General features: G+C 45.3%; 2 protein-coding genes across 2 annotated transcripts; one reads left to right on the top strand and one right to left on the bottom strand.

Annotated features, from left to right (window-relative positions):
• Window positions 1-83: 83 nt before the first annotated feature.
• On the bottom strand, window positions 84-4,013 carry LOC112142305 (ensconsin; the record flags this gene model as incomplete). The annotated part of the gene is given in 8 exon segments (XM_024265584.2): window positions 84-280; window positions 774-871; window positions 945-1,060; window positions 1,168-1,237; window positions 1,929-2,092; window positions 2,164-2,235; window positions 2,304-2,382; window positions 3,273-4,013. Coding segments are annotated over 8 exon segments (811 nt in total), but the record flags the coding sequence as incomplete, so codon positions are not given.
• Window positions 4,014-6,651: 2,638 nt separating this feature from the next.
• LOC112142306 (otoferlin) lies at window positions 6,652-25,830 on the top strand. Its single transcript, XM_036210835.1, has 41 exons — window positions 6,652-8,098; window positions 9,110-9,180; window positions 9,294-9,558; window positions 9,627-9,758; window positions 9,851-9,913; window positions 11,120-11,204; window positions 11,370-11,529; window positions 11,600-11,786; window positions 11,872-12,058; window positions 12,142-12,365; window positions 12,585-12,693; window positions 12,766-12,949; window positions 13,805-13,925; window positions 13,995-14,095; window positions 14,174-14,264; window positions 14,344-14,460; window positions 14,534-14,686; window positions 14,763-14,952; window positions 16,225-16,349; window positions 16,422-16,556; window positions 17,193-17,354; window positions 17,430-17,549; window positions 17,631-17,792; window positions 17,878-18,040; window positions 18,135-18,208; window positions 19,247-19,273; window positions 19,343-19,474; window positions 19,549-19,621; window positions 19,951-20,069; window positions 20,156-20,293; window positions 20,375-20,506; window positions 20,583-20,710; window positions 20,968-21,138; window positions 21,523-21,683; window positions 21,772-21,914; window positions 22,002-22,090; window positions 22,564-22,662; window positions 22,743-22,984; window positions 23,071-23,249; window positions 23,751-23,851; window positions 23,981-25,830. The coding sequence occupies exons 3-41, from the start codon at window positions 9,523-9,525 to the stop codon at window positions 24,159-24,161; spliced, it is 5,196 nt and encodes a 1,731-aa protein (XP_036066728.1). The 5' UTR covers window positions 6,652-8,098; window positions 9,110-9,180; window positions 9,294-9,522; the 3' UTR covers window positions 24,162-25,830.
• The last annotated feature ends 1,489 nt before the right edge of the window (window positions 25,831-27,319 follow it).

Here is a 27,319-nt window from a genome sequence, read left to right as displayed (position 1 = left end):
TGGCTGTTTTGGGACATGAAGAAACCTCAGTGTTTTATGCAAAGCTGATGAAACAAAAAATTGACCAACCCCCCATGACCTACTTTCAGCTCTCACTGCTCTGACCCCCCTCTGCTGGGTGGGGGGGTCTGGACTTGGACTGACCGGAGCCATCTCTGTTTTCAGTCGGAGCAGCTGATTCCTGTCTGGTCTGACCACAGGCTTGGGTGGCTCCTCCCTTGGAACGGACATGAGATGAACACGCAGTGGGTGGGGGCGGCTGCTCCGAACCTGGGGGGGTCTGTTGACCAGAGAGATCACGTGATGGAGATCATGTGATGAAAGTTAATGGACCGTTTTTGGGTGGTGGTCACAGGGCTGAATAAAGCAGCAAGACAGGGTTTAGACTAAAACCTGATTATGGTCTTCGAATATATGATTTCTGTCTGTCTTTGTGGACCAACTGTCTGTCTCTATAGACCACCTGTCTGTGTCTATAGACCACCTGTCTGTCTCTATGGATGACCTTAGATGATGCTTTGGAAAAGACGCTTTATAAAGACTGAACACACGAGTTGATTTTATTTTTTTTATCTCAGCTTTCCTTCAAATGTACAGAAATCTTCCTTCATGATCCATTAAAGCTTCAGAGCTTTCCCTGCATCTATAATGGTAAACAGTCCAGCATCATTATACTCCCATTGCCATGCTACACTGTGGTTGTGTCCAGAGAGCTGGAGTTCTTTCTATCCAGACCAGAGCATCTAAAGCAGTCTATGGGTGGGGCCACTCACCGTTCTGGGGGGGCGGAGATGGGGGTCCTATGATGGTTTGAAGCTGCTTTCATGCTTGAGCTCTTTTTCTGAGGATCTGGTCTTTGTGCTGCTTTGGTCTGAAGGAAGATAGAATGCAGATGCTGAAGAAGACAAACATCCACATGAACATTAGAACCAACCAGAACACACCTGTCCGGCACAGGTGACCCTCTGCTGGTTGTGGGTGGAGCTCAGCGGGATCGAGGGCCTGAGCTCCTGGTATTTGTGGACTGGTGTGACGACAGGAACCACGGAGCGACCTGAACCTGCACAGAGACAAACCAGGAATCAGAGATGGGGAGGCTTCATGTAGATCAGGCATCATTTCTAGGGAGGACGGAGAGACAGAGGAGAACATGTCTGGTTCTCTCACCGTCCTTCTTGGACTTCCTTCCTTTCCGGCTCTTCTCCAGCGTCTTCCGGACGGCAGATTCAAATCGCTCCTTCAGTCAGAAAACACATGGGTCTGTTTTAGTGTCGCTGCTTGCTGCTGATCCCAGAGCTCAGGTGTGTTCAGTCCAGGATGACCAGAACCAGGTGAGCAGCAGTCTGATATCGGTACTGAAACCGTCCACAGACTTACCTGTGCTCGCTCACACCTGCATAATCTCAGTCCTGCATTTGAGCTCCTGAGCTGCAGAGTTGAAGGTTGTTGAACAATAGAAAATGATTCAGATTGTTCTCATGATAGAACTGCATTTCCCATGGTTCCACAGTTCCTGAGCTTGATCCATGAGCTCAGCGTTTCTGCTGCATTCTTTCTAACAAAATTACCTCATTTACATATTTTAGGTTCAATATTTTCTAAGAAAAAGAAGAAGATGATAATGAGGGCTATCATTCGATTCAATTTTATTTCTACAGCCCAATTTCACAAAAACGATTGCCTGGAAATCCCTGACTTAGACCCTCCCTCCCGGTAAGGAAAAACAGAAGAAACCACGAAGAAGTCCCCAGACTGAATGACTGAAGGTTCCTGCAGCTGTGGGGAAGTCTTCATGAACGACTCATTCTGACTTCAGACCGAGGAGAAGACTGACAAAGGGATTTCTTCAGTCCTGATGTCTCTAAAACCCCTCAGGGTGGTTGTTGTAGAGGTCATTCTGAGTGTCGCCATGACCCTGAAGGACTCGCCTGCTCCTCCTGCAGCCTCAGCCGGCGCTTCTCCTCCACCGCCGCTCGTCTCCGCTCCTCCTTCTGCCGTTGCTCCAGCAGCTTCTTCCTGCGCTCCTGCAGTTGTTGTTGGTAGTATCGTCGGGCGCGCTGCTCCCGCTCCATCCGGCTCTGCTCCCGGGAGGCTGAGGATGGAGAAAGAGACCCAAATGGATTTACTGAGATGTTTCTCAGAACCGGTGGGTCCAAACCTTACCAAGTAACCTCTGCTGCTCCTCTCTTCGTTCTTTCGCTGCTTTCAGCCTCTCGTCCACCTTCAGTCCGAAACCTGTCAGGAGACGAGTCCAGTTCAATGAGTGGAGACGGCGCGGAAAACTGGACCAGAACCATACCGACCTGCAGTGGGCCGAGCAGCGGCGCTGCTGGGGGTTTGGACTGACATGTACACGGAGGAGCCAATCCTCTTTGTTGATTTCTGAAAGAGAAGAAAAAAGTAAAGCTGCTGTTTTCTGATGAGCTTTCAATGTTTTATCCGAAAGATTGAACTATAACTCGAGCTTCAAGCTGGAATCTGAATGAGGACCGGTCTGGGTCCAGGTTTGGGTCAGATCATCCTGTCAGGGAGCTGGAACCAAAACGCTGGAGACCGGGTTCTATGGTGGGAATTCAAGAGCTCCAATAGGATCCTGAATCTTTAATCCTGAGTCTGTGATCCTGGATCTGCGACCCTGAATATTGTGAGACCGACTCTGTAATCCCCAACCTGCAATCCTGTAATCCTGCTTTAGTGATCCTGGATCTGCCCTTCTATTTTCTTAGTTTGTGGTCCTGAACATGTAATCCTAAATTCATAATCCTGACACTGTGATCTTGAATTTGTGATTCTAAATCTGTGATCATGACTCTAATCTGAAGACTGTCTCTGTATTTGTATCAATAATCCAGTTTTCCTTTTTGAATCTGTGATTCTGTTACGGATTCCGAGACTTGAAGAATAATTTCTCTCCTGACTCTGTAATCCTTAAACTGTAATACTGAATCTTTGAGGATTACTCTGTAATCCTGACTGTAATCATTCTTGTTTTTTGTCCTCATTATGTTAACATTGGTCTGTAATCCAGACTCTATATTTATGTATCTTTGATCTTGAGTCCTTGATCCTTAACCTGTAATCCCAAATCTGTTTGTAATCCTTAGTCTTTACACCTGATTGTGATCCAGATACCAGATCCTGAGTCTGAGATCCTTCCCCCGGTTAATCCTGAATCTGTAATCCTGGTTCTGTGGAGGAGGAGTCCATAATCCCGATTCCTTAATCCCGGGTCTGTGATCCAGACGCAGAAATCCTGTTTAAATCCCGGTTACCTGCTGGTCTGTCATCAGAGTTCCGGTTCTGATTCTCGATGGTTCTGGTCGGCTCTAGGATGGAGCTGTAATGTTTCTGCAGCGTGATCCCGCCTCTCCAGAGTCCTCCCTGAACCTCCCTCCTCCTCGCTCCTCCTGCTCTCCTCCTCTATCGCCGCGGGCTCCTGCTCTGGAACGCCGCCGTCAGCTGCCTGTCCCTCTGCGACTCACAGGACGGGAAGACAACCGCTCTTTGATGCTTTATGGACCCGGGTCTCCATGGTGGGGGGTGGGGTGGGGGCACAGACAGATTGTTGAAAACAGCTGTCCTTTCATCGCAGTGACGTCACCATGGCAACAGGGTCATCAGCTGCTCTGATGGGTCTGAACTCTGACCAGCAGGTGGAGCTGTTTCTGCAGAGGTCCTCCTCACCTGTCCACCTTTATGATAACACCTGCTCCACAGAAAGTTTGGTTTATTTCATGATTTGAACTTTTTCAACATTATATGTCTTTTTACAAACTGAAGAAGCTCAAAAAACAGCTGAGAATCAGCCAAATGTCTACAGCTGATTACAGAAGCTCCACAGAACCAGAAACATTTTCATTTTTATCCAATAAAAGGAAAAACATTTATTACAACCATGAGATGCAAACTCCAACATAAAGAGAAAATAGGAAAGAGAGAGAGAAGAAAGACCTTATGTTTGTTTCTTTAAAAAAGAAAAACACCAAATATTCTGCAGATATAAAAACACGGAGAGGAAAGAAAGAAAAAATAATTTTTAATAAAAATATCAATCAGTATTCAATTCAATTCAATTCAATTTTATTTATATAGCCCAATATCACAAATTCAATTTGCCTCATTGGGCTTCATGCCTGTAGTTTTTACAGATGCACAGATGGAGTCATAAAATATGCACAATAGGTAAAAACTAAACAGACTATAAAGAACGGTCATCCCTGTCCTTAGACCCTCCCTCACGGTAAGGAAAAACTCCTAAAAAACCTGAGTCAGGAAAAAAGAAGAAACCTTAGGGATTCCCACATGAGGGAGAGATCCCATCCCAGGACGGACAGGAGATACCAGAACGGTTAAAGAAAAGTTAGCTGCTAAAACTGCATATATGAGTAGAGTTCATTCATATAGAGCTGAGGGACGAGTGATGATTAAGTCCATAGTCCAGATGAGGCAGAACTGCAGTCCACGACCAGGAGCAGTAGAGAAGAATTAAATTCAGTTCAATTTTATTTCTATAGCCCAATATCACAAAGGACATTTGCCTCATTGGGCTTCATGCAGGTAATTTTACAGATGCAGAAAATTAGTAATAAAATATGAACAATAGTTAAAAACTAAACAGACTACATAAACTGGTTATCCCTGCCCTTAGACCAGTGTTCCTCATTCCAGGTCCTTGAGAGCCGCCACCCTGCATGTTTTCCAGCTCTTTGTGTACTGCTTGCTGCTGATTACCTGGACCAGGTGTGTTCATTCAATCAGAATGTGGAGACATCTGACTGAACGAATCAGCAGCTAGCAGGACTTGGAGGTCTGGAAAGCAGGCAGGGTGGCGTCTCTTGAGGACCAAGAGTGAGAAACACTGCCTTAGACCCTCCCTCCCGGTAAGGAAAAACTCCTAAAAAACTTGAGTCAGGAAAAAAGAAGAAACCTTAGGGATTCCCACATGAAGGAGAGATCCTATCCCAGGACGGACAGGAGATACCAGAACAGTTAAAGAAAGATTAGCTTCTACAACTACGTATCTAAGAGTTCATTCAGATAGAGCTGAGGGACGAGTGATGATGAAGTCCATAGTCAAGATGAAGCAGAAGTGCAGTCCACGACCAGGAGCAGGAGGACAGACGACCCAGCAGGAATCACTCTCACTCAGAGATGCAGGATGGTGTCGGGGGCGTGGTCCACGGCCAAGAGTGGGAGCGTGGACGATCCACCGGGGATCTGAAATCTCTCCCGCTCCCCAGAGGAGAGTGGGAAAGAAGAAGCTGTTCTCCAAACTTCCATATCATTGTTCAGGAATTGTTTCATAGATTTAAGGAATTGTGAAATGCTGCAATTGCTTTTCCTATTTTGGTTTATATTGTATAATTGTGATTTAGAGTTTTTTTTTCATCATTTGTAATTTCCCAAAGTTTGACTTCTTTTGCTCTTTTGATGTTAATATCATTTGTTTATCGTTTGTTTGTCTGTTACTCATAAAATACAATTCGTCACCATTTCATGAGAGTGTCTGTTGAGGCAGAATTTGATGAAGAAGCCAGTGGTAAAGCATTCCCTCATAATATTCAGAAACTATTTACACAAAGGGAAGCAGATTACTCCGAGGACAGACGGTGTTTTTAAATGACCAGCAGTTAGAATAATTGGGAAAGTATGTGTGCAGAATTAAACTGTGGAGAACAATCCATGATTTACTTCAAACTTAAAGACAAACAGTTCTTAAAGTAGGAGATGGATGAATAAAAATAATGAAATGTCCAGTTAATATAATATAGTGATGATTATTATGAACGAGGGACCAGCTTACACAAGCTGCTGCCGATCTCTTTCTCAAACATTAAAGTTCCGTTCAACGGATGTTTTTATGTATTCAATCTGTTTTATTTATTGATTTTTAGGTTTTTTTGTAGTGTTCATGCAGACCCTGACAGTGTGATTGAGTCGGGTCTTTCCTCCCTCCTGAGCATCCGACTCCCAACCAGGTCATGACCGATAGAAAGCTCCGCCCCTTTCTTTACCCAAGTGTCCAAAACGAACAACCTGAAACGACCTCCTGCCAAGCGTGCACTGATGGAGACGTGCACTGATGGAGACCCTTTTTTAACATGGTACTGTGATTAGAACAGATGTCCACCAACAGAACACCACTCGGGTCCAGATCAGATCCGGTCACCCTGCCCCTCCAGGTTCCTCAGACATTGCCCCACGTGGGCATTAAAGTTCCCCCAGAAGGACAAACAGGGTGGCTAAGGTGGGAGTTCAACAGTAAGCCAACATGGTAAACCGGTTTTGATGGATTCAGGTTCAGAACAGAGGAGGTTGGAGGTGCTGAGCCGGGCCACGTCTAGCTAGCTCCTTATGAAGTCCTCAGGCTTCTTCCTTTACCAGAGAGGTGACGTTCCATGACCCAAAAGCCAGATTTCCTGACCCGAGGTCGGTCCGTCTATCACATATCAGATACTGATTTATAGACATGAAGGAGACATGTAAAGACATGCACAGAACCCTGAGGTACACCATGAGTATCGAGGACGTCTGCATCAGCAGCATGAAGCTCTAACACAGATTAAAGCAACATTTTCTGCTTTAGGAGACATTATTCCGTTTTGTCTGTCCAAACATCATCCTAGTTCTGTCAGAGAGCCAGGGCTCAAATGTGCCAAAAGAACACCCAACACCAGTCAGGTGGTGGCCCACTCAGCCACTGGAGCGCAAACAGCGCGCTGATAACCGGACTACAAGTAGCAGCAGAAGAAAAGGCCTGCAGACACTGGACCTACATGGTGTACGATTGCATGCTTGGTATCAAGTCATTCTGAGCTTCATCTTAGATGCTGTTCTCAAAGGTGTCATCTTCAGGCTGCTGGCTCCTCGTGCATATTCATGAGCTTCACCTAAATATCTTCAGCATCTCTGTTGTACATCTTGTAATATCTGAAAGAACTTCATGAGACAAATCTCATTGTTTCTATGTCTGGATGTAGTTCAGCTCTCCGGCTGTCAGGCTTCCCTACAGCTGTTCTAAACACTCAATCATGTCATTAACATTTGGTTCCTGAAGCCCGAGGCCCGTCTCAGCTGCAGAGAGATGCTCGGTCGGGTCCAGGTCAGACCGGATGAGCCGGATGCTCAGTTTAGGAACCAACAGAACATGTCTGCTAAAAGCTTCTTCTCCTTCTTTTTATTCTTTTTTTTTGTGATCACAGCGACCTCATAATTAGGGAGCCACATGCAGCAGCGCCTGAATAATTTACTGCTATGAATCATCAGGTAGCAGCAACTTTAGACTGCCGTGTGGCTTTCAGGCTGCCTCCGTGTGTAACTGAGAGGATGAGCGGCTCTGTGGATGCCGTCTGAAGATGTGGAGACTCTGAGAGCCACCGAGTCCAAACCTCCACCAGAAAGTTTCATTCAGACATCTTAGATGTAGCCTGACCAAAGGTTCATTCTGAAGCAGGAAACATTTCAGACCTGAGGATCATTCTGAAGCTTAAAACATCCAACATAAGAGTTCAAGATTTTCATGAGGATGTTCTGATGTGTTTCTGATTCCATAACATCCAATCACAGATTCATTTCTCCAACTCAGGAGCTTGAACTTCTTCAGAGCTGGAGTCCACATTTCACCTTCAGGGTTATCTGGTCAGTTAGCTCCAGTATTAGCTAGGTTGGTAAAGCTGTTTGGGTTTGGTTCTGCTGAATGTCTTACAGATGTGTCAGAAAAAGCTTCAGTTTGTTGGCATTTGTGAGAATCAGCTTCAACGTTCCAGCAGAGGAATATTGGGTGTTGTGGTGGAGAAGCAGCCGCCTCCTCCCTGGACTCTGATCACAGTGACGTCTGTCAGCAGTCACAAGTTATACTTACCAGTGTCCAGTTCAACACTCATGCAGTATTCATGCCGGTATCGCTTCCCTCCAGCCCAACGGCACACTTGGCCAAACCCGAGTCTTTTTGGCTCCATCTGGCTTTGAACCTCGTTCTGGACTAAGTTAGAGAAATGCTCCTGCTGGGATTCCTTTAGGAGAACGAGAAGCTCCGGGACGGCGGCGTTTGGAGGAAACCTGCAGAGATTTGGACCAGAACAAACTCTAGATTTGCATGGTAAGTACCACCAGAACATTTAAAACAGCATTCACGATCCAGCAATCAGCAGACCAGATCCAGCTTCACAAACGGAAACTTCAAACTTACTTCATGGGTAGAATTGTACATCATTTGTTGAGGAGTAAATCTGCTTCAGCTGAAACGGTCAAACTTCTGGATTGTTTTAAGTCTTTGTGAGTCTTGAGAGGTTTCAGAGTTGGTTCAGATGTTTCAGATGTTTCAGAGATGTTTCAGAGTTGGTTCAGATGTTTCAGAGTTGGTTCAGATGTTTCAGAGTTGGTTCAGAGATGTTTCAGATGTTTCAAATGTTTCAGAGATGGTTCAGAGTTGGTTCAGATGTTTCAAATGTTTCAGAGATGTTTCAGAGTTGGTTCAGATGTTTCAGAGATGTTTCAGAGTTGGTTCAGATGTTTCAAATGTTTCAGAGATGGTTCAGAGATGTTTCAAATGTTTCAGAGATGGTTCAGAGTTGGTTCAACTGTTTCAGAGATGTTTCAGAGATGTTTCAGAGATGTTTCAGAGATGTTTCAGAGTTGGTTCAGATGTTTCAACTGTTTCAGAGATGTTTCAGAGATGTTTCAGAGTTGGTTCAGATGTTTCAGAGTTGGTTCAGATGTTTCAAATGTTTCAGAGATGGTTCAGATGTTTCAGAGTTGGTTCAGATGTTTCTGTATTTTTAATCACCACGACAGGCATTTGAGTCATTTTTCCTGATAAAACGTTATCAAACCATTTTTATTCAAAAGTCCTTTTTTATCTGTTCTCGTTCATTTCTGTTGATTAAATTTGACTGATTAGCTAACTGAATATTTGACACAATGCGTGTGAAACGGATCCTCCTCGGCCGTTTCATCAGGCTCAGCGGTTCTAAATAATTAAGGTCTTCTTTCGAGAGCGTGACATCCCTCTTTAAATATTAGTGTTGTTTCTCTTGGTTCTGATCCGACTCTGATGTTTGGGTTTTATTGGAGGACAGTTTTTAAAATGTTCATCAAATGACTTTTACAGATCAACCAGTGGATGGTTCTGGATCATGAAGCGCAGTAAGAACCGCAGACACAAGGAGGACAAGAACGGAGGTATTCACTCTGACAGATGACTGGTTTCAGGCGGTTTACGGATGCGGAGGGTAACGGATCACATGTTTGATTTGATCAATCATGCGATCCATCGTTCTTAAAATGTTCTCCAGATGAACCTGCCATTTTGGAGACTGAGAACCTGGACAATAACGGCATGTTCCATGGAGGACCGGACCCTGACACCATCTCCCTGGCCTCAGTCACAGCCGTCACAACCAACGTGTCCAACAAGAGGCAAGAACGAGCCGCTTTCAGTGTAGGATTCCCATTGGCCAGTTCCCTGAGAATGCATTTCCTGTTTCTGGATGCTCATTATTCAGGTCCAAACCCGACATCAAGATGGAGCCCAGTTCTGGGAGACCAGTGGACTACCAAGTAAAGCCTGGTCACACCACTGTGGTCATTGTTCTGTGCTCGATGTTAATCCAGTTGCTCTATTGAAGGTCAGTGTGACAGTGATTGAAGCCAGACAGCTGGTGGGACTCAACATGGATCCCATGGTCTGTGTGGAGATTGGAGAGGAGAAGAAGTACACCTCCATGAAGGAATCGACCAACTGCCCTTACTACAACGAGGTGAGAGGATGACGGATAGAAGTTCCTCTATGTTCAGGATTTCTCACTGAGATAGTAAATAACGGCATGAACTCCCTCTGATCTCTCCTCAGTATTTCGTGTTCGACTTCCACGTTCCTCCTTATGTCATGTTTGATAAAATCCTGAAAGTGTCTGTAAGTATTGTCTGTCAAATGCATCATTTTCATCCCAGAGCTTTTCCTGAACTGGATACTCTAGCTAGAGCTAAAGGAAAAAATGCTGCCATGTGGTTTGTGGTCCATTTTATATAATACTGGTGTGAATGCTTTACAGCGTTTACACTATAGAGATTCTCCTTTCTCTACGTCTTTCTACACATAAAAACTCAATCACACTCTCAGTGATTTCAGCATCTTAATATCAAAACGTTCAGCTCGTTCAGCACATTACTGCTTGAATTTTTGGTATTTATAAAGTTTTTAAAATATTGAGCAAAATATGCCTCATAGGAAATGAATGAGAAAGTGTGAAATTTCAAAATGTTAAGCAGATTAACAACAAGCCCTTAAATATATTCATGGGTTATGGTTTCATCTTCATGGTAATTTAAAAAAATTGAGTTAAGCTAATATTTTTAGCAACATGCTAACGTTTTTGACTAATTTGTTATCTACTGTGCTTTCTAGGCTAATTCAGAGATTAGCTTCAATTTAAGCAACAGACTAACTTTTTCGACTAATTTATTTTACTGAGGAATTCTGGGATATTTTGGAGTTTAGCTAGTATTTAAGCAACGAGCTAGCTTTTTGGGCTAATTTGGCCTCTACTAAGGATTTTTGGGGATAATTTGGAGCTTAGCTAGTATTTAAGCAACAAGCTAAATATGTTTGCAAAAATAGCATGTATTTAGGATCTTTAAGCAATTTTACTAAAATGTTTTTAAAAATTTAGGTCAACTTCAGGCTCTTTCAAAGTTCTTTAGAGAAATTTCCAGTCTTTTAGCAATTTTAGCATTTTGCAAATAGCTTTTCCCCTTCAGCAACTAAATAGCGTCACCATTTTCAGCCAAAAGCTTCAGCATCTTCAGAGACTAAAAACATTCACGCCAGCATCATCACAGCTAAAGCAACTTTTCTAGTTTTACTTGTTTTTGTGAAGATTTCAGTTGAACTGATGAAAACACCCACACTGACCTGTATGATGCAGTGCCATGATATGGTGGTGTGCTGTGTTAGCATCACCCACAACAGCTGCCCCATTGTCCATAAGGAGCTAGCATACAGAGCCTGAAATCTGAGTTCAGAGAAGTTCATATGAACTGAGCTATGAGGAGACAGACCTTCAGGAGTTTGAGATGAAAGAGCTGTTAGCTAAACAGACGGTCACTCCTCATTCTTCAGGTAATTCACTCCAAAAATCTTCTTCGGAGCGGAACTCTGGTGGGAACGTTTAAACTGGACGTAGGAACCATCTACTCTCAGCCAGGTAACGTTCACTCTGCTCCAAACCCAACGCAGGCCTGAGACGAGTGAATGAAGGTTTTTATTTTCAACATTTCAACTTATAAATGTCTTCTGATCTCCAGTGCAATCCAGTGTCATAACTTCTTACAGCTATGAGACCCTCCAGCTGAATCTATCTGTCTTTCAGAACATCAGTTTTACCATAAGTGGGCGCTCCTGTCCGACCCTGATGACATCACAGCCGGGGGCAAAGGCTATGTAAAGTGTGACATTGCAGTTGTGGCTAAAGGGGACACCATCAAAACTCCACACAAGGCGAATGAATCGGATGAGGATGACATTGATGGGTAAGAGTATAAAAGGATCTGATGTTTTTAGCATTGCATAGATAAGTTGGGGATAACTCTCTTGTTCCAGCAACCTGTTGCTACCAGAAGGGGTCCCTGCCGAGCGACAGTGGGCTCGGTATTACCTGAAGATCTACAGAGCAGAAGGACTTCCTCGAATGAACACCAGCATCATGGCCAACGTCAAAAAAGCCTTTATTGGAGAAAACAAGGACTTGGTTGACCCTTATGTCCAGGTCCAGTTTGCTGGGCAGAAGGCAAGTTCTAAGCAGAACTCGGCCGTCTCCTGCATTCTGTGGTTGAATTTCTCCGTGGTAACAGTGGCGTGATGTGTGATTGAAGGGAAAGACGTCGGTCCAGAAGAGCTGCTACGAGCCCATCTGGAACGAGCAGATCGTCTTCACTGAGATGTTCCCCCCACTGTGCAGACGCATGAAGATCCAGCTCCGAGACTCAGACAAAGTCAACGACGTTGCCATAGGAACACACTTCTTGGACCTGAGGAACATTTCTAACGATGGAGATAAAGGTGGACACCGCATGACAGCGACTACAGACCGGAGTCCAGCCCTCATTTCCAAAAACCTGCTGCTTTTGTCTGGGATGTTTCAGGTTTTCTGCCCACGCTGGGCCCGGCGTGGGTGAACATGTACGGCTCCACTCGCACCTACACCCTTCTGGACGAGTACCAGGAGCTGAATGACGGGCTCGGGGAGGGCGTGTCCTTCCGGGCGCGCCTGCTTATCAGTCTGGGGGTGGAGATCTTGGACACATCCTCTCCTGAAATCAGCAGCTCCACCGAGGTCCAGGTGGAGGGGGTGCCCAACATCTCAGAGGTGGGTCCCTGCCTGAATGAGCCGAGCAGTCCATTGTTCCTTTGCTGGCAGGTCATATTCCGCTGCGATTATCCTCAATTATTAATGATCCCAGTTTAGCCACGCTGATGCATTATTAAGTCCTACCTGCATTATACTGACTTCTCTTTGTTTTTTTGGGAGGGGGGTTCACAGAAAGTCATAGCTCTGTCAGCTTAAACACTCACACCTTTTCTACAGAGCGCCACAGGAAAAGTGGACGAATTTTTCCTCTTTGGTTCCTTCCTGGAGGCTACGATGATTGACAGGAAAATCGGTGATAAGCCGATCAACTTTGAGGTCACCATAGGTAACTGTGTTGAACTGGCATCAGCTTAAGGAGATGGTGCTCCAGCTAACACCAGCACTGCTGCTTTTCCAGGTTACTATGGAAACGAGATTGATGGAGCTCTCCAACCGAAAACGAAGGGGGAAAGGGGCAAAGATAAGGGGGACGAGGAGGAGACGGAGCTGATCCACAACTCCAGTGAGGAAGAGATGGATGACGATGGAGACCTGACCTCAGTGGCAACCACCCCCCCCATGAAGCCTGTCATCACTGACCGGTCAGGCCACACCTACAGAGCAAGAAAACGCGGCGTCTCTGTACAGAGAGGCTTCATGTTGTAGAAAATTTCATCCTGAGAACGAGATAACGTCAGGACGCACAGACGGCTCTTCTGTGATCAGAACATCACTACAGGATTTCATAAAACGTCCATATTTTACTTTAAAAGATAAAACCTGAATGGAACTCCATTTTTCTGAATTCCAACATTGTTTGTTCTCATCAGCTGAAAACTTAAACGAGAAAAATGTAAGAAAAATCAAAGTTTTAACTATCCAACAGCATTAGGGAAAAAACCTCTGAGTGATACTGTTGACAGTCTCCGAGGCATGACCACGGCGGTGTGGTCAGATAAACTGTCCTCCCAGCATCAGGAGGTCCGTCTGCTTCAGCTGGTGAGGGTTCTAGACCCGACAGAATCACTGGTTCTGGTCATGTTACACCATACGACATGGTGGTTCTAGAAACAGTTCTAACACGTCATGGAGGCCAAACTAAAAGCATGTAGTAAAAGTATGTTCACGCCCCATGAACTTCTGATGTTTTCAACAACGTGGATCTGTAAGTCCCATTGGTAAACCACATCGCTTCACCTGTTTTAAAAAGTGTTGGTCAGTTTTCTCACCACACAAGTAGAAATGTAAAGTGGGCAGCATAATAAACCAAGCACAGACCCATGTGGTCCAGCTAGGACTCCTCTGATGTGGGATGCAGACCCAGTATTTACACAGACCGGATCAGTCTAGTTCCTGATCAACTGTGTGAAATGCGACTGACACCAAAACAAGAGCCAATGTGGAGTTTGTTACTTCTTGGAAACATGATAAAACAGAACTCTTTGTTGTCTTCACAGGAACTACTTTCACCTGCCCTACTTTGAAAGGAAGCCCTGCATCTACATTAAAAGCTGGTGGCAGGATCAGAAAAGGAGGCTGTACAATTCTAACATCATTGACAACATTGCTGATAAACTGGTGAGTCGAACATTTCTCCAGCTGAAATAAAAACGCATGAAGGCGAGTCTGAATCTCCTCTGTTTTCAGGAGGATGGACTGAACGATGTCCATGAGATCATCAAAACGGAGAAGGCCTATCCTGAGCGCAGGCTGCGAGGAGTTCTAGAGGAGCTCAGCCAGGGATGCAGGTCTGCCAACACAAAAATTTATTCTATGCTGACATGTCAGTAAATGCATGTAAATGCTGACAGAAACATCTATTCCAGCCAGTTTCTGACACTAGCAAACAAAGACCAGAACCAGTCTGGAAGAACCAAACTGGACAAAGAGAGGCTGAAGCTGTGTCTGTCAGAAGTGGTATGCTGTTTGGAACTACCTCCAGATGTTTCGTTTCTCCAGAAGTTCTTGTGTTTGTAATGGTTACCTGTGGTTTTAGGAAGCCATAGGTGTGCAGGCCAAGGCCATGAGGTCCCAGGTCAAGAAAAGCACCGTCAGAGACAAACTCAAACTTTCCCAGAACTTCCTTTCGAAGCTGCGCTTCCTGGCTGATGAGGTACGATCTGCTCGCTTCAGGCGGAAGCTTCTTCATCAGCGGGTTTCATTCTTCGATACTCTCGTCTTTGCAGCCACAGCACAGCGTTCCGGATGTTTTCATATGGATGATAAGTAATGGCAAGCGTATTGCGTATGCCCGGATCCCATCCAAAGACATTCTGTACTCCAGCATAGACGAGGAAAAGGGGAAGGACTGTGGAAAAGTCAAAACCATTTTCCTAAGAGTGAGTTTTCTCCTGAAAGTCTTTGGTTCTGCGTTTCGCTGACTCTGCAAAAACCATTTTTATCTATTCACTGCAGATCCCTGGAAAAAAAGGTTTTGGGCCTGCTGGATGGACTGTACAGAGCAAGATAGAGATTTACCTGTGGCTGGGTCTGAACAGGCAGCGTAAAGACTACCTCAGTGGTCTGCCAAACGGCTTTGAGGAGAACAAGCTGTCTAAAGGGCCCGGCCTGCCGTCCACGCCTCCTATCAGCCTGACCTATATGAGTACGGAGATCAGACTTATGTTTGACAGAAGCTGATGATGCATAAGCTGTATTCCTTTAGGCTGTTCGCAGTATAAAAGTAAGACAGGAACACAGTGTTGACCAACACGGACGTGTTTTTCTGATAAGTCAGTTTGTTATCAGCCATTGCAGAGTCATGCGTTCATGTCAAAGATTTGGCTGATGGTTTGTGATACATGCCCTTTTAAAGGCAATCTGGTTGTGACCAGACCTGGTCTGCAATCAGAAACGTCCAGAGCAGTATGCAATTAAAACATTAAAACATTAATAAATAGCTGTCAAAAGTTGGATCAAAGTTTTACGGAGCTACAGGTGTCCAGCAGCATGCATGCTGACCAACCAGCGAGCAGTAGAATTAGGCAGATTATATGGCAGTTGGGGTGTTCCCTTTCTGTGTACAAACTAATAGTAAAAGGAGTCCACAATTGGGTCCAGGCCCAGTCACACGTCAGGAGGGAGGGAGCATGCTAATCCTTTTATGGCTTCAAATGATCATGGAGGTGTAGCTAATGCTCCAACTGGCTGTACCATGTGTGTCCTTCTGGATGTTTTGTCCAATCTATGATGTTAACCTGTCTCTCCTCTAGTCACGAAATACCTGGACTAATCATTTCCTCAAAAGTCACAATAAGACGGTTCTTTTATCAGAGTTTGCTTCATCAGTATAATCTTAAAGCATTAAATGTATGTTAAAAGTAGCATAACAATATGTATAAAGATAAGTACTGGGGGACCCCACAGTAGGAAACCACTAAGAACCCCGAGGCAGGATGGAAGGGTCAGAGGAAGCTTTAATCCACATGCACTGGTTGGTTCCTGAAGCAGTGGTCCAAAAAAACAGCACAAAACCTGGAAACGACCCCAAACGTTCAACAGAAAACTCAAAGGAAGGTCTTCAGAAACACAGAAAACAATCAACAGGAATGTGAACAGCTGCCAGGACGCACAGCGCTCTGCAGAGACACAAACACAGACAGGAACCGAACCTGTGACCAACTGGGTGTAAGTCAGAACCCTGAGGGTCTCCGCGGCTAACTTTAGTAGCAACAGCTGCTCATGTGTAACTTAAGTCTTTCTGGAGAAGATGGTGATCAATTCTTTTCAACAGGCTCCTGAAAATGACTGAGCCCACCTGAGCAGCAGGTTTGATTGTAGATTAAACATGGAATCAATTTTAGAAAACTGATGTGAAATCTCCTAAAGATTTCGGTTGAGGGTCCATAATGATGCCTGTTTCTGAATGTGTCCTCAGTGAAGCAGATCTTCCAGCTGAGGGTCCACATGTACCAGGCTCGCAGCCTGTTTGCTGCTGACAGCACGGGTCTGTCTGACCCCTTTGCCCGAGTCTTCTTCTCCACTCAGAGCCAGGTCACCGAGGTGAGTTGACTTTAGGTCTGAACCAGCAGAATCGGACTCCCTGAGGATCCCAGAGTTCTGGTTTTGTTGCAGGTGCTGGCAGAAACTCTCTGCCCAACTTGGGACCAGCTGCTGGTTTTTGAGAATGTGGAGCTGTTTGGAGAGGCTGCCGAGCTGAGAGATGACCCTCCCATTATTGTCATAGAAATCTATGATCAAGACACAGTGGTGAGACTCTCTTCCAAGAGAATCTAACGGCCTTACAGTTACACTCTTCTAGAGGAGACGGTTCATCTTTCGCCAGCTGTTAATCAAATGTTTTTCATTTCTAAGTGCTTGGTATTTGTGTCAACATGACTCTCCTGAGAAAACATAATTGCTGACTGAGATTTCATGTTTGCTCTGGACAATAACACCCTTGTTTTGGACGGCCCTGTGGATAAGTAGAGTGTGGATTTGCTTGTTGTATGGTAGCGACGCTGTAATGTGTGCAGAGCAGAGAAAGGCATGCAAGAGGAATACAGAACGGCAGACTTCTTATCCCTGTTGCATTCCTTTAAAAGATTGTTTGAGGGTTTTTCACCAAAGGGGAATTTAACCACTAACTGCAAGAAAGATCTTGTTGCGAAGAGGTCCATCTGTTTTGCAGTTCACTGGTTATTGTAGGGATGTTGCTGCTTGCTTTGGGGTCTCTGTTTCCGTCTTTCTTTACTAATGAAACGTGCTGCTGCAGCCATGTTTCTTCCCGATCTTACTCCTCCGTTTCTAAATACCTATGATGTTAGCGGTGCTTTTCTGATCCTGGAACACTCTTGTAAAGTTAAGAGCAGATTTCAGGCTGGGCTGTGTGTAACCTACTCCTAGGGTAAGGCCGACTTTATGGGGAGAACCTTTGCCAAGCCTGTGGTCAAGATGGCTGATGAGCACTATGGTCCACCACGCTTCCCCCCCCAGCTGGAGTACTACCAGATCTATCGTGGGAACTGTGCAGCTGGAGAAATGCTGGCAGCCTTTGAGCTGCTGCAGGTCAGCTTGCTCCTGAACTCCCGCTATCCTTTGATTTCATCCTTTTTATTCACGTTGATTTGTTTCTCCTCCTAGATTGGCCCCAATGGAAAAGCTGATCTCCCCCCCATCGATGGTCCAACAGACATGGATCGTGGCCCAATCCTTCCAGTGCCGCTTGGTATCAGACCAGTCCTCAGCAAGTACAGGATTGAGGTGCTTTTTCCTACAGAAAGACCTCAATGTTTCAGCAGAAACCCGTTACATATGATTCGGGTTAAACTGCTTTTCCTGCAGGTTTTGTTTTGGGGTCTGAGAGACTTGAAGAGGGTGAACCTTGCTCAGGTGGACCGGCCTCGAGTAGATATTGAATGTGCCGGGAAAGGAGTTCAGTCCGCTCTCATCCCCAACTTCAAGAAGAACCCCAACTTCAGCACCCTTGTCAAGTGGTTTGAAGTGGTACGCTCTTTTCACAGTTCTACCCCCAGAATTCACACAGGTCTCCAACAAGAACAAGAACCCACTTCTGAATGTTCTCCATCAGGATTTGCCTGAGAATGAGTTACTTCACCCCCCGTTGAACATTCGCGTGGTGGACTGCAGAGCTTTTGGACGATATACTTTGGTTGGTTCCAACGCTGTCAGTAGCCTCAGGAAGTTCATCTACAGGGGACAGGACAAGCAGGCGAACAGCTGGTCAACCACAGGTATGCCTGCAGCTCCTCAACAGAGACTTCCTCCAGACTGAAACCACCAACACTTGAGGGAGTCCAGTGCCTCAAACACCTGTTTGTGTTTCAGAAGAAATTATCGTTGTCAGCATGGAGCAAGAACCTGCCTTTAAGAAGATGGAGACTGTCGTCAAACTGGACTCGGTACGTTGATGTAAAACAACCAGGACTAAGTGATAAACTAGAATGGGCGGGGCCTGTCTACACACACACTCTATAGTTACACACACACTTGTTGGCCAAAATAGTCTCTACATTTAAACTAAACATACTCACAAGTACTATACATATACTACACATGTACTTAATTCAACTGTAACAGCAGCTCACACACTCCATCATACAAACCCATTCAGTTATTCCTTCCTAACAAAACTTAGGGGAAGTAGAAATCATGATAAACTGCTAAAGAGTGAACGTGAATTCAACATAAAGGTTTGTAAAACCTCCAACTTCATCAGCAGTCAGGAACTGGTGGTGTACGACCCAAAAGGGTTAGGACCCAGTAGGGCTAGGATCCAGTAGGATTAGGACCCGGTAGGGCTAGGACCCGGTAGGATTAGGACCTGGTAGGGCTAAGACCCAGTAGGGCCAGGACCCAGTAGGGCTAGGATCCAGTAGGATTAGGACCTGGCAGGGCTAGGACCCAGTAGGGATAGGGTTAGGAGACCAGGCTTGGTGGTAGACATTGAATAAGCTTCAACATGACAAATCCAAATGAACAACAAAATAAGGTGACAAAGCAGATGACCTGAGCATGAATAACTGCAAACCAGACCCTAAATAGACTGAAGGTCATTCACTTAATGAAAACAGCCGTGGATGATCCACTTGAACCTGCTGAGACTGATAAGGAAAACAGAACACGACAAAAACCAAAGAAGCTTCACATCAGTGTCATACATTCTGAGCTGTAGTTATTCAGTTTAATATGAATAATGTTCCTCAAGAGTCCACTTACAAAATCTGACATTGTTGTTTTAAAGTAAATTTGTGGTGTGTCTTCTTTTGAACTTCTTCAGTTTTTCTCCTCAGATCGTCTCAGTAAAGTTTTTCTATAATCTGTATTAGTTTTCTTTAAGTTAGGGTTCAGAGGATGTGTAAAATCCTGTAATGTTTGACTGTGATGACTGACATGTGTCTGTAAATGTGGCTGATGTGTGATACGACCTGCCTCTGCAGTGCTCTGAAGCTGTTGTCAAAGTGGAGGTAAGACCAGGAAATTTGAAAATGATCTGATCCCTGGAAGCTTTACTGAAACATCTGTAATGATGGAAGGATGATGACAAGGATGAAAAGGGCAAAAAGAAGAAGAGGAAGAAGTTGGACGAACCTGAAGAGGAGGAACTGGATGAGAGTATGCTGGACTGGTGGTCCAAGTACTTTGCCTCCATTGAAACGCTGACAGAGGTGAGCAGAAACTCTTCATCTCCTCCATGAAGTCAGCTTGTTGATGAGAGACGAACAAGTTTTTACTCTTTCAGGCACTCAAGTCTCAGGAAGCGGCTCTGTCCGACTCGGAGGATAAGGAAGACATGGACTTAGCAGATGGAGGAGGTGATGCTTTATTTTTGTGGCGTCCCCCAGTGGAGCAGCTTGTGGTCCTAGCATGTGTCTGTACCCAACCGGCAAGACCAAGTGGCCCCATTTGGTTTAAAAGGGGGTTTCTGCAGTCTCTGTGGTGGCCCCACCTGTGTTTGCCCACATTGGTTTAAGTCGGTACTCAGTGGGTTTGCTTGCTATGCCAGCCAGCTGCCTGGTGGACAGTGTAGCGAGCTAGCGATCCAAACCCATTCGGGGCCCAGATTTTCAACCCTTTTAAACCATATGGGGTCCAGTTGGCCATGCTGCAGCGTAGTCACGCTCGCATGCCTTTGTTTCCTCAGACATTAAACCCGATGATGGTCCTGTGAAAAGCAACAGGAAAGGAAAAACAAAGAAGGACAAGAAGAAAGCCGGCTTTGATGCCTTTGGGAGAAAAAAGCCAAAGCTGGATGAGTTAAAGGTCTTGAAGAGTTTCCTGTCAAATGTCCTTATGGTTTGGGTAAAAGTTGAAGACCTGACTCAATGTTTTGTCTGTTCTCAAACAAGGTTTATCCCAAAGAATTGGAAAGTGAGTTTGATAACTTCGAGGACTGGCTGCACACTTTCTACCTGTTCAGAGGAAAAGCAGGTGATGATGACGACCAGACTGTGACGGATGAAGACCGGATTGTCGGGAAGTTCAAAGTAAGAGACCACCAAGATGTTCAACAAGTGACAATAAGTTTACACTGAAGTTTTCTTACAGTCTTTTACTTACTGATGCAGGGCTCCCTGTGCATGTACAAAGTGTCAGATGACACGCCCAGAGACATGAGTTTTGATTCCAACATGGGAATGTTTCAAAACATTCCCAACAATGATCCAGTAAACGTCCTGGTCCGCATCTATGTAGTCAGGGTAAGCTGGAAACACCGACCCCCGGACTGCCGACAATTCTGGATTTTCATCATAATAAAAATGACTGTTTTTGCAGGCGACCGATCTGCATCCAGCAGACATAAACGGGAAAGCGGATCCCTACATTGCAATCAGACTAGGAAAAACAGAGATCAAGGATAAGGAAAACTACATTTCCAAACAGCTAAACCCTTTGTTTGGAAAGTAAGTCCCTGAAAATGAAAAAAAAAAAAAAATGAAAATGTCTGAAAAAGAATTTACTCTGCAAGATCATTATTTTTAATTCAGAGACAGAAAACCCAAAAGTATGAAGACTTGTTTTTTGCTTCATGCATCTCTTTGCATCTGCCATGTAAACGACAACATTTAACAAAGGACTGTAACTGTGAATTCCTGTTAAAGTTTATTAGCTAGCTTGAGTTTGTAGCCGTGTGAAAGGCTGCTCATTGCTGTGTCGTCAGGTCTTTTGATGTGGAGGCCACCTTCCCGATGGACTCTACACTGACGGTGTCCATCTATGACTGGGACCTGGTGGGAACTGATGATCTGATTGGAGAAACCAAGATCGACTTGGAGAACCGCTTCTACAGCAAACACAGAGCCACGTGTGGTGTTGGAAACAAGTACTCCATGTAAGAATGAGTCCAGACCTCCCAATCTGAACCCTAATCCAGACCTGCCCAGGCGGAAAAAGTAGCAGGAGTTTTATAATTCAGGGTCAGAAACAAGGTTCATTCTCACTATTCTTTACATGTGCACCAGAGACAAAGCTTACCCTGATCCTCTGCAGCCCATGTGTAATGGGGATGTTGCTCCAAATCATCAGAACCTGAACCCAGAACCTCAGGACAGAACCGTTTTTGTGAAACTCGTTCTGCTTATGATGTTCTGGGAACTTCACATGTTTGCATCTACAAATGTCCTCCCACCATGACAGTAGAACGTTGAGCATTCAAATTTATTTTGATGGACAGACATTGAAACTGTTGAGTGAACAGAAATGTTTGTTTCTTCAGTCATGGCTACAATGTGTGGCGGGACCCGATGAAACCAACACAAATCCTGGCTAAACTGTGCAAGGACGGGAAGCTGGACGGACCACACTACGGCCCTGGAGGAAGAGTCAAAGTGGAGAACCGGGTCTTCATGGCGCCCACTGAGATTGAGGATGAAAACGGTATTCTACTGTCTTTCTGCTTTGAAATTCTTCTTCATTGGTATTGGTGCCAGTGTCCCCATAAAGACACATGGCGGATGTTTTCCAGGTTTGAAGAAGAAGACGGATGAACATCTCGCTCTGTGCGTTCTGACCCACTGGGAGGAAATCCCACGAGTTGGCTGCAAACTTGTCCCTGAACACGTGGAGACTAGACCCCTGCTCCACCCTGACAAGCCAGGAATCGAGCAAGTATGTGGATGCACAGAAGAGAAACCTCGTCACAAGGAAGCCACAGAATAAAAAAACATGTTTTCTTGTCCTTTTGAACTTGTGCAGGGCAGAATTGAGCTGTGGGTGGACATGTTCCCCAAAGAAATGACTGCACCTGGTCCCGCACTTGACATTTCCCCAAGGAAACCCAAGAAGTAAGGCCACAGACCCCCAGAAAGTATAAACGTGTTCCTGAAAAGGCACAGGTCCATGTCAGGAGTGTTGCCAGTTCTCATCCATTCCATCATTGTTGTAACCGTTCTGTGTACAGTATGGAGGAGTTCAGAATCAATACAACTACAGGAACCTGTTGTTGTTCTGAACTAGACTCCTATCATGAACCTTCCGCCACCATGCATGTCTCCAAACCTGTGCAAATGTCTACATTTTGGTTTCATCTCTAAGAAGAACTAATTCTACTTACATCAAACTTAGATGTGAGTCTGTCTCCAGAGAGCTTCTGCAGAACCCTCCAAAAGGCTTTAAAGCCAGCAGCCGTGTGGTGAAGGTAACCTTCCCACAGCCTGTTCCTTCTCAGAGTTTGTGAGGAGCAGATGATGCTGTGAGAGCTTACATGGAAACCATCGAACATGAGCAGCTCAGGATGATCCACATCTTCTGTCTGCAGGTTTGAGCTGAGGGTGATCATCTGGAACACAGACGAGGTCGTTCTTGAAGACGACGATATCTTCACAGGAGAAAAATCAAGTGATATCTTCGTCCGAGGGTAGTTAGCATTCAAAGACACAAATACCAGTTGAATTTTCCAGAGAAAACTGTGACACATTGACTTGTTTGTCTTTAAAGCTGGCTGAAAGGACAGCAGGAGGACAAGCAGGACACTGACGTACACTATCACTCCATCACTGGGGAGGGAAACTTCAACTGGCGCTTTGTCTATCCCTTCGATTACCTAATGGCTGAGGAGAAGATCGTCATCTCAAAGAAGGAGTCCATGTTTGCCTGGGATGAGACCGAGTACAAGATTCCGCCTCGGCTTAACCTACAAGTGTGGGATGCCGACCATTTCTCAGCAGATGATTTCCTGGGTACGGATAACAGAACTTCCTTGAAAAGTCAAACTGATGGACACGTTTCGAGGTTTACTGATTCATCTCAATGACTGTCTCCATAGGTGCAATCGAGCTCGACCTGAACCGCTTCCCTCGTGGAGCAAAGACTCCCAAGCAGTGCAGCATCGAGATGGTGACCAACGAAGCTGAGATGCCCATGGTGTCCATCTTCAAGCAGAAGAGGATCAAAGGCTGGTGGCCTTTTGTGGCCCGAAATGAAGAGGACGAGTTTGAGCTCACGGTGAGTCGAAGCACCTCCAAACCAAGACCCCATCTTGAAGTGAAAACATGATGAAGGAAATGGTGATGTTAGTCTAACATTTGCTGAGGAGCACTAAAGCACAGCTGAGAAGATAACAGATTTAATCCCCAGATAAATTATTAACATTTGCCAGCTGTTTATTTATTGACAAGGATCATGTGACTTTTTTTTAAAACTTGTTTTGCTTTAATTACAGTTGTTTCAAACCTGAAGATTATTGTCACAAGTCACTCCAGTCAGTCCCTGGTAACCAGGAATAACTAGATTAAAAGAAACCAGAATAATCAAGTAACTACTAACCAGATTAAGTAACCAGTTTAAAAAAATATTAAATTATCACATTAAATAACAGGATTCCATAACCAGATTAAGTAACCAGATAAAATTATTGTATTAAGTAACTTGTTTCAGTAACTAGATTAAATAGGAACATGAAGTAAAATCCAGCTCTTTCACATCTGGGGGTGTCTGTCCCTGCAGGGCAAAGTGGAAGCTGAGCTGCATCTTCTGACAGGAGAGGAGGCGGAGAAAAGTCCGGCAGGGGAGGGACGCAACGAGCCAGAGCCGCTGGAGAAACCCAAGTATGGAGATTTTCCTTTGAGGGCTGTCTTTCTTTTTGCGATCTACAGAAGACCCGGCTGGACTTCTGCTGAACTCTGATAAAACACGCCCTTAGTATCATAACATCTGTTCATGTCTCTGCCCCCCAGCCGTCCAGATGTGGCACTGCTCTGGTTTCTCATCCCCCTCAAAGCAGCAAAGCACCTGGTGTGCGACCAGTACAGGTGGCTGACAATCAAGATTGTGACGGCTCTCCTGCTGCTCGCCATCCTGGGTCTGTTCCTGTACAACATGCCGGGCTACATGGTGAAGAAGATGCTGGGGGCTTGAAGACAAAGTTAGAACAGGGTGTTCTTTTTTTAGGGGGTTGTGATCGTCTTTTTCAGGATTAACGTTCTGGGTCCAGATATTTTAAAGATTCTGATACAAAGAAAAACACACAAAAAAACAGAGGTCAATAATAGTTTGATAGTCCAATTCTTTAAGGGGACGTATTTACAAGTTCTGAGCTGCATGATCATAAATGAATTCCAAAAGTATATCATAAATTTTACACTCTCACATTCAAGTTTTACAAACTTATCTTCAATCTAAACTGTAGATCAAGGGTAAGCCTGTTATGACTTGTGAATTCCTCTGAAATGAGCATTTCAGTCTTACTAAGTTACTGATAGAATCTCTGACAGTCAAAAAAAGAGAATTGACCAAACCATGTCTTGGTAGATCGTCTGTATGATAGAGTGTCTGTTTGATAGAGTGTCTGTATAATAGAGTGTCTGTATGGTAGAGCGTCTGTGTGGTAGAGCGTCTGTGTGGTAGAGCGTCTGTGTGGTAGAGTGTCTGTTTGATAGAGTGTCTGTATGGTAGAGCGTCTGTATGGTAGAGCGTCTGTGTGGTAGAGCGTCTGTGTGGTAGAGCGTCTGTATAATAGAGCGTCTGTGTGGTAGAGCGTCTGTGTGGTAGAGCGTCTGTGTGGTAGAGCGTCTGTACGGTAGGGCGTCTGTATAATAGAGCGTCTGTGTGATAGAGCGCCTGTGTAATAGAGCGTCTGTGTGGTAGAGCGTCTGTGTGGTAGAGTGTCTGTATGATAGAGTGTCTGTATGGTAGAGTGTCTGTATGGTAGAGCGTCTGTACGGTAGAGCGTCTGTGTGGTAGAGCGCCTGTGTAATAGAGCGTCTGTTTGGTAGAGCGTCTATGTAATAGAGCATCTGTATGGTAGAGCGTCTGTACGGTAGAGCGTCTGTGTGGTAGAGCACCTGTGTAATAGAGCGTCTGTGTGGTAGAGCGCCTGTGTAATAGAGCGTCTGTTTGGTAGAGCGTCTGTGTAATAGAGCATCTGTATGGTAGAGTGTCTGTACGGTAGAGCGTCTGTGTGGTAGAGCACCTGTGTAATAGAGCGTCTGTGTATTAGAGCGTCTGTGTGGTAGAGCGTCTGTGTGGTAGAGCGTCTGTACGGTAGAGCGTCTTGGACAGGAACTCTGTAACCTCTGGTGGTCTGCTACATTTTAACCCCAACAGTTTAACTAAAGGAAGGCGTCGTAATATTCCTGAGTTCCCGTTTACCAATGTGTACAAATCTGGATTGTATCTGTTGACTGTGTTGTTCTGCTGAAGGTTAGAGTTCATTGTTCATGTTGCGTTTTTCTGTCTTAGAAAATGAACTTTTTGTTGTGGTGTTTCAAGTTTTGTCTAAAAAGATGTGAGGACTCATTTCAGAGTTCAGGTTTTTGCTTGCTCCTGGTTTTGTGTTTGATATGTGTAATTTGTGAATAAAATTCCTCCCGGACCATTCAGACTTCATGTGCATGTGTGCGTGCAGGAGCATGCCGCTCATCCCAGGTTACCAGCATAAGACAGATAAGATAGTCCTTTATTCGTCCCACGGTGGGGAAATTTCAGGGTTACGGCAGCATTGCAAATACAAAAATTGGACAATATACATATTTACAAAGAGAGCAAAGTAATTATGCAGAGATACAAAATACAAAAAAAAAGAAAAGAAAAGATGAAAGAAGAAGCAATTGCACTGTGGATATGATTTATGTTACAGAAATTGCACAATGTATTTTTAAAGTGGCTTGGATTGAGTATAAATAATAAAGTGACTGATGGCATCAACATCTCAGCAAACGGATCACTAGCAGCAGCTCCGGTTGTACAGTCTCACTGCAGCAGGTAGGAATGACCTGCGATGTCGCTCGTTCAGACACCTGGGTGGATCAGTCTGTGGCTGAAAGAGCTGGTTAGAGCCAGCACCGTGTCACAAAGGGGATGAGCGTCGTTCCTCATCAAGGATGAGAGCTTGGCTACCATCCTCCCTTCCCCCACCTCCTGCACAGACTGAAGGCCAGCCCCAGAACGGAGCTGGCCTTCCTCACCAGCTTCTCCAGCTTCTTCATGTCTGCTGAGGAGATGCTGCTGCACCAGCAGACCACTCCATAAAGGATGGCTGATGCCACTACGGAGTCATAGAAGGTCTTTAGGAGTGGTCCCTGGACTCCAAAGGACCTCAATCTCTGCAGCAGGAAGAGTCTGCTCTGCCCTTTTTTGTAGAGTGCGTTGGTGTTATTGGACCAGTCCAGCTTATTGTTCAGGTGAACACCCAGGTACTTGTAGGACTCCACTCTCTCAATGTCCCTTCCCTTGATGTCCACCGCCGTTAGTGCAGAGTGGGAGTGCCTCAGGAAATCCACCACCAGCTCCTTTGTTTCTCCTGCATTAATCTGCAGGTGGTTCCGCTGGCACCAATCCACAAAGCTCTGGATCACAGCTCTGTACTCTCTGTCATTGTCATCCTGGATCAAGCCGACAATGGCAGAGTCATCCGAGAACTTCTGCAGATGAACGGATCCGGTGTTGTGTGTGAAGTCCGCAGTGTAGGCAGTGAACAGAAACGGAGCCAGAACTGTTCCCTGCGGGGCTCCCGTGTTGCAGACGACCATGTCAGACTCACAGCGGTCAGCCCTCACATACTGCAGACGGTGTGAGAGATAATCCAGAATCCATGCACACAGATGTTGGTCCACGCCCATGTTCTCCAGCTTATCCCTCAGGAGTGATGGTTGGATGGTGTTGAAAGCACTGGAGAAGTCAAAGAACGTGACTCTCACAGTGCTCCCAGTGTTGTCCAGGTGAGACAGGGCTCTGTTCAGGAGGAAGATGACAGCATCCTCGACGCCGATGCCTGGCTGGTAGGCGAACTGCAGGGGGTCCATTGACTGACTCACCATAGGACGAAGATGAGTGAGCACCAGCCTCTCCATCGTCTTCATCAGATGAGAGGTCAGCGCCACCGGTCTGTAGTCCTTGAAGTCAGTCGGGCGAGATGTTTTTGGTACCGGTACCACGCAGGATGTCTTCCACAGTTGTGGCACTTTCCCCAGCTTCAGGCTCAGACTGAACAGGAACAGCATAACGCTGCTCAGTTCATCCGCACAGGTTTTAAGTAGCCTGGAGCTGATGCCATCTGGGCCCGCTGCCTTTCTGGC

This window comes from Oryzias melastigma, unplaced genomic scaffold (genome assembly GCF_002922805.2).
Source record: "Oryzias melastigma strain HK-1 unplaced genomic scaffold, ASM292280v2 sc00254, whole genome shotgun sequence".
Classification (NCBI taxonomy): Eukaryota; Metazoa; Chordata; class Actinopteri; order Beloniformes; family Adrianichthyidae; genus Oryzias; species Oryzias melastigma.
The sequence above is the reverse complement of the archived record's forward strand: the minus strand, read 5'-3'. Positions and strand labels throughout refer to the sequence as shown.

Coding starts and splice junctions, on each gene's coding strand:
- LOC112142306 (XM_036210835.1), top strand. CDS start 9,523: ATGGAGCCCAGTTCTGGGAGACCAGTGGACTACCAA. Junction 14,461..14,533: donor TGCGCTTCCTGGCTGATGAG/GTACGATCTGCT, acceptor TCGTCTTTGCAG/CCACAGCACAGCGTTCCGGA. Junction 19,622..19,950: donor GGACTTAGCAGATGGAGGAG/GTGATGCTTTAT, acceptor TTGTTTCCTCAG/ACATTAAACCCGATGATGGT.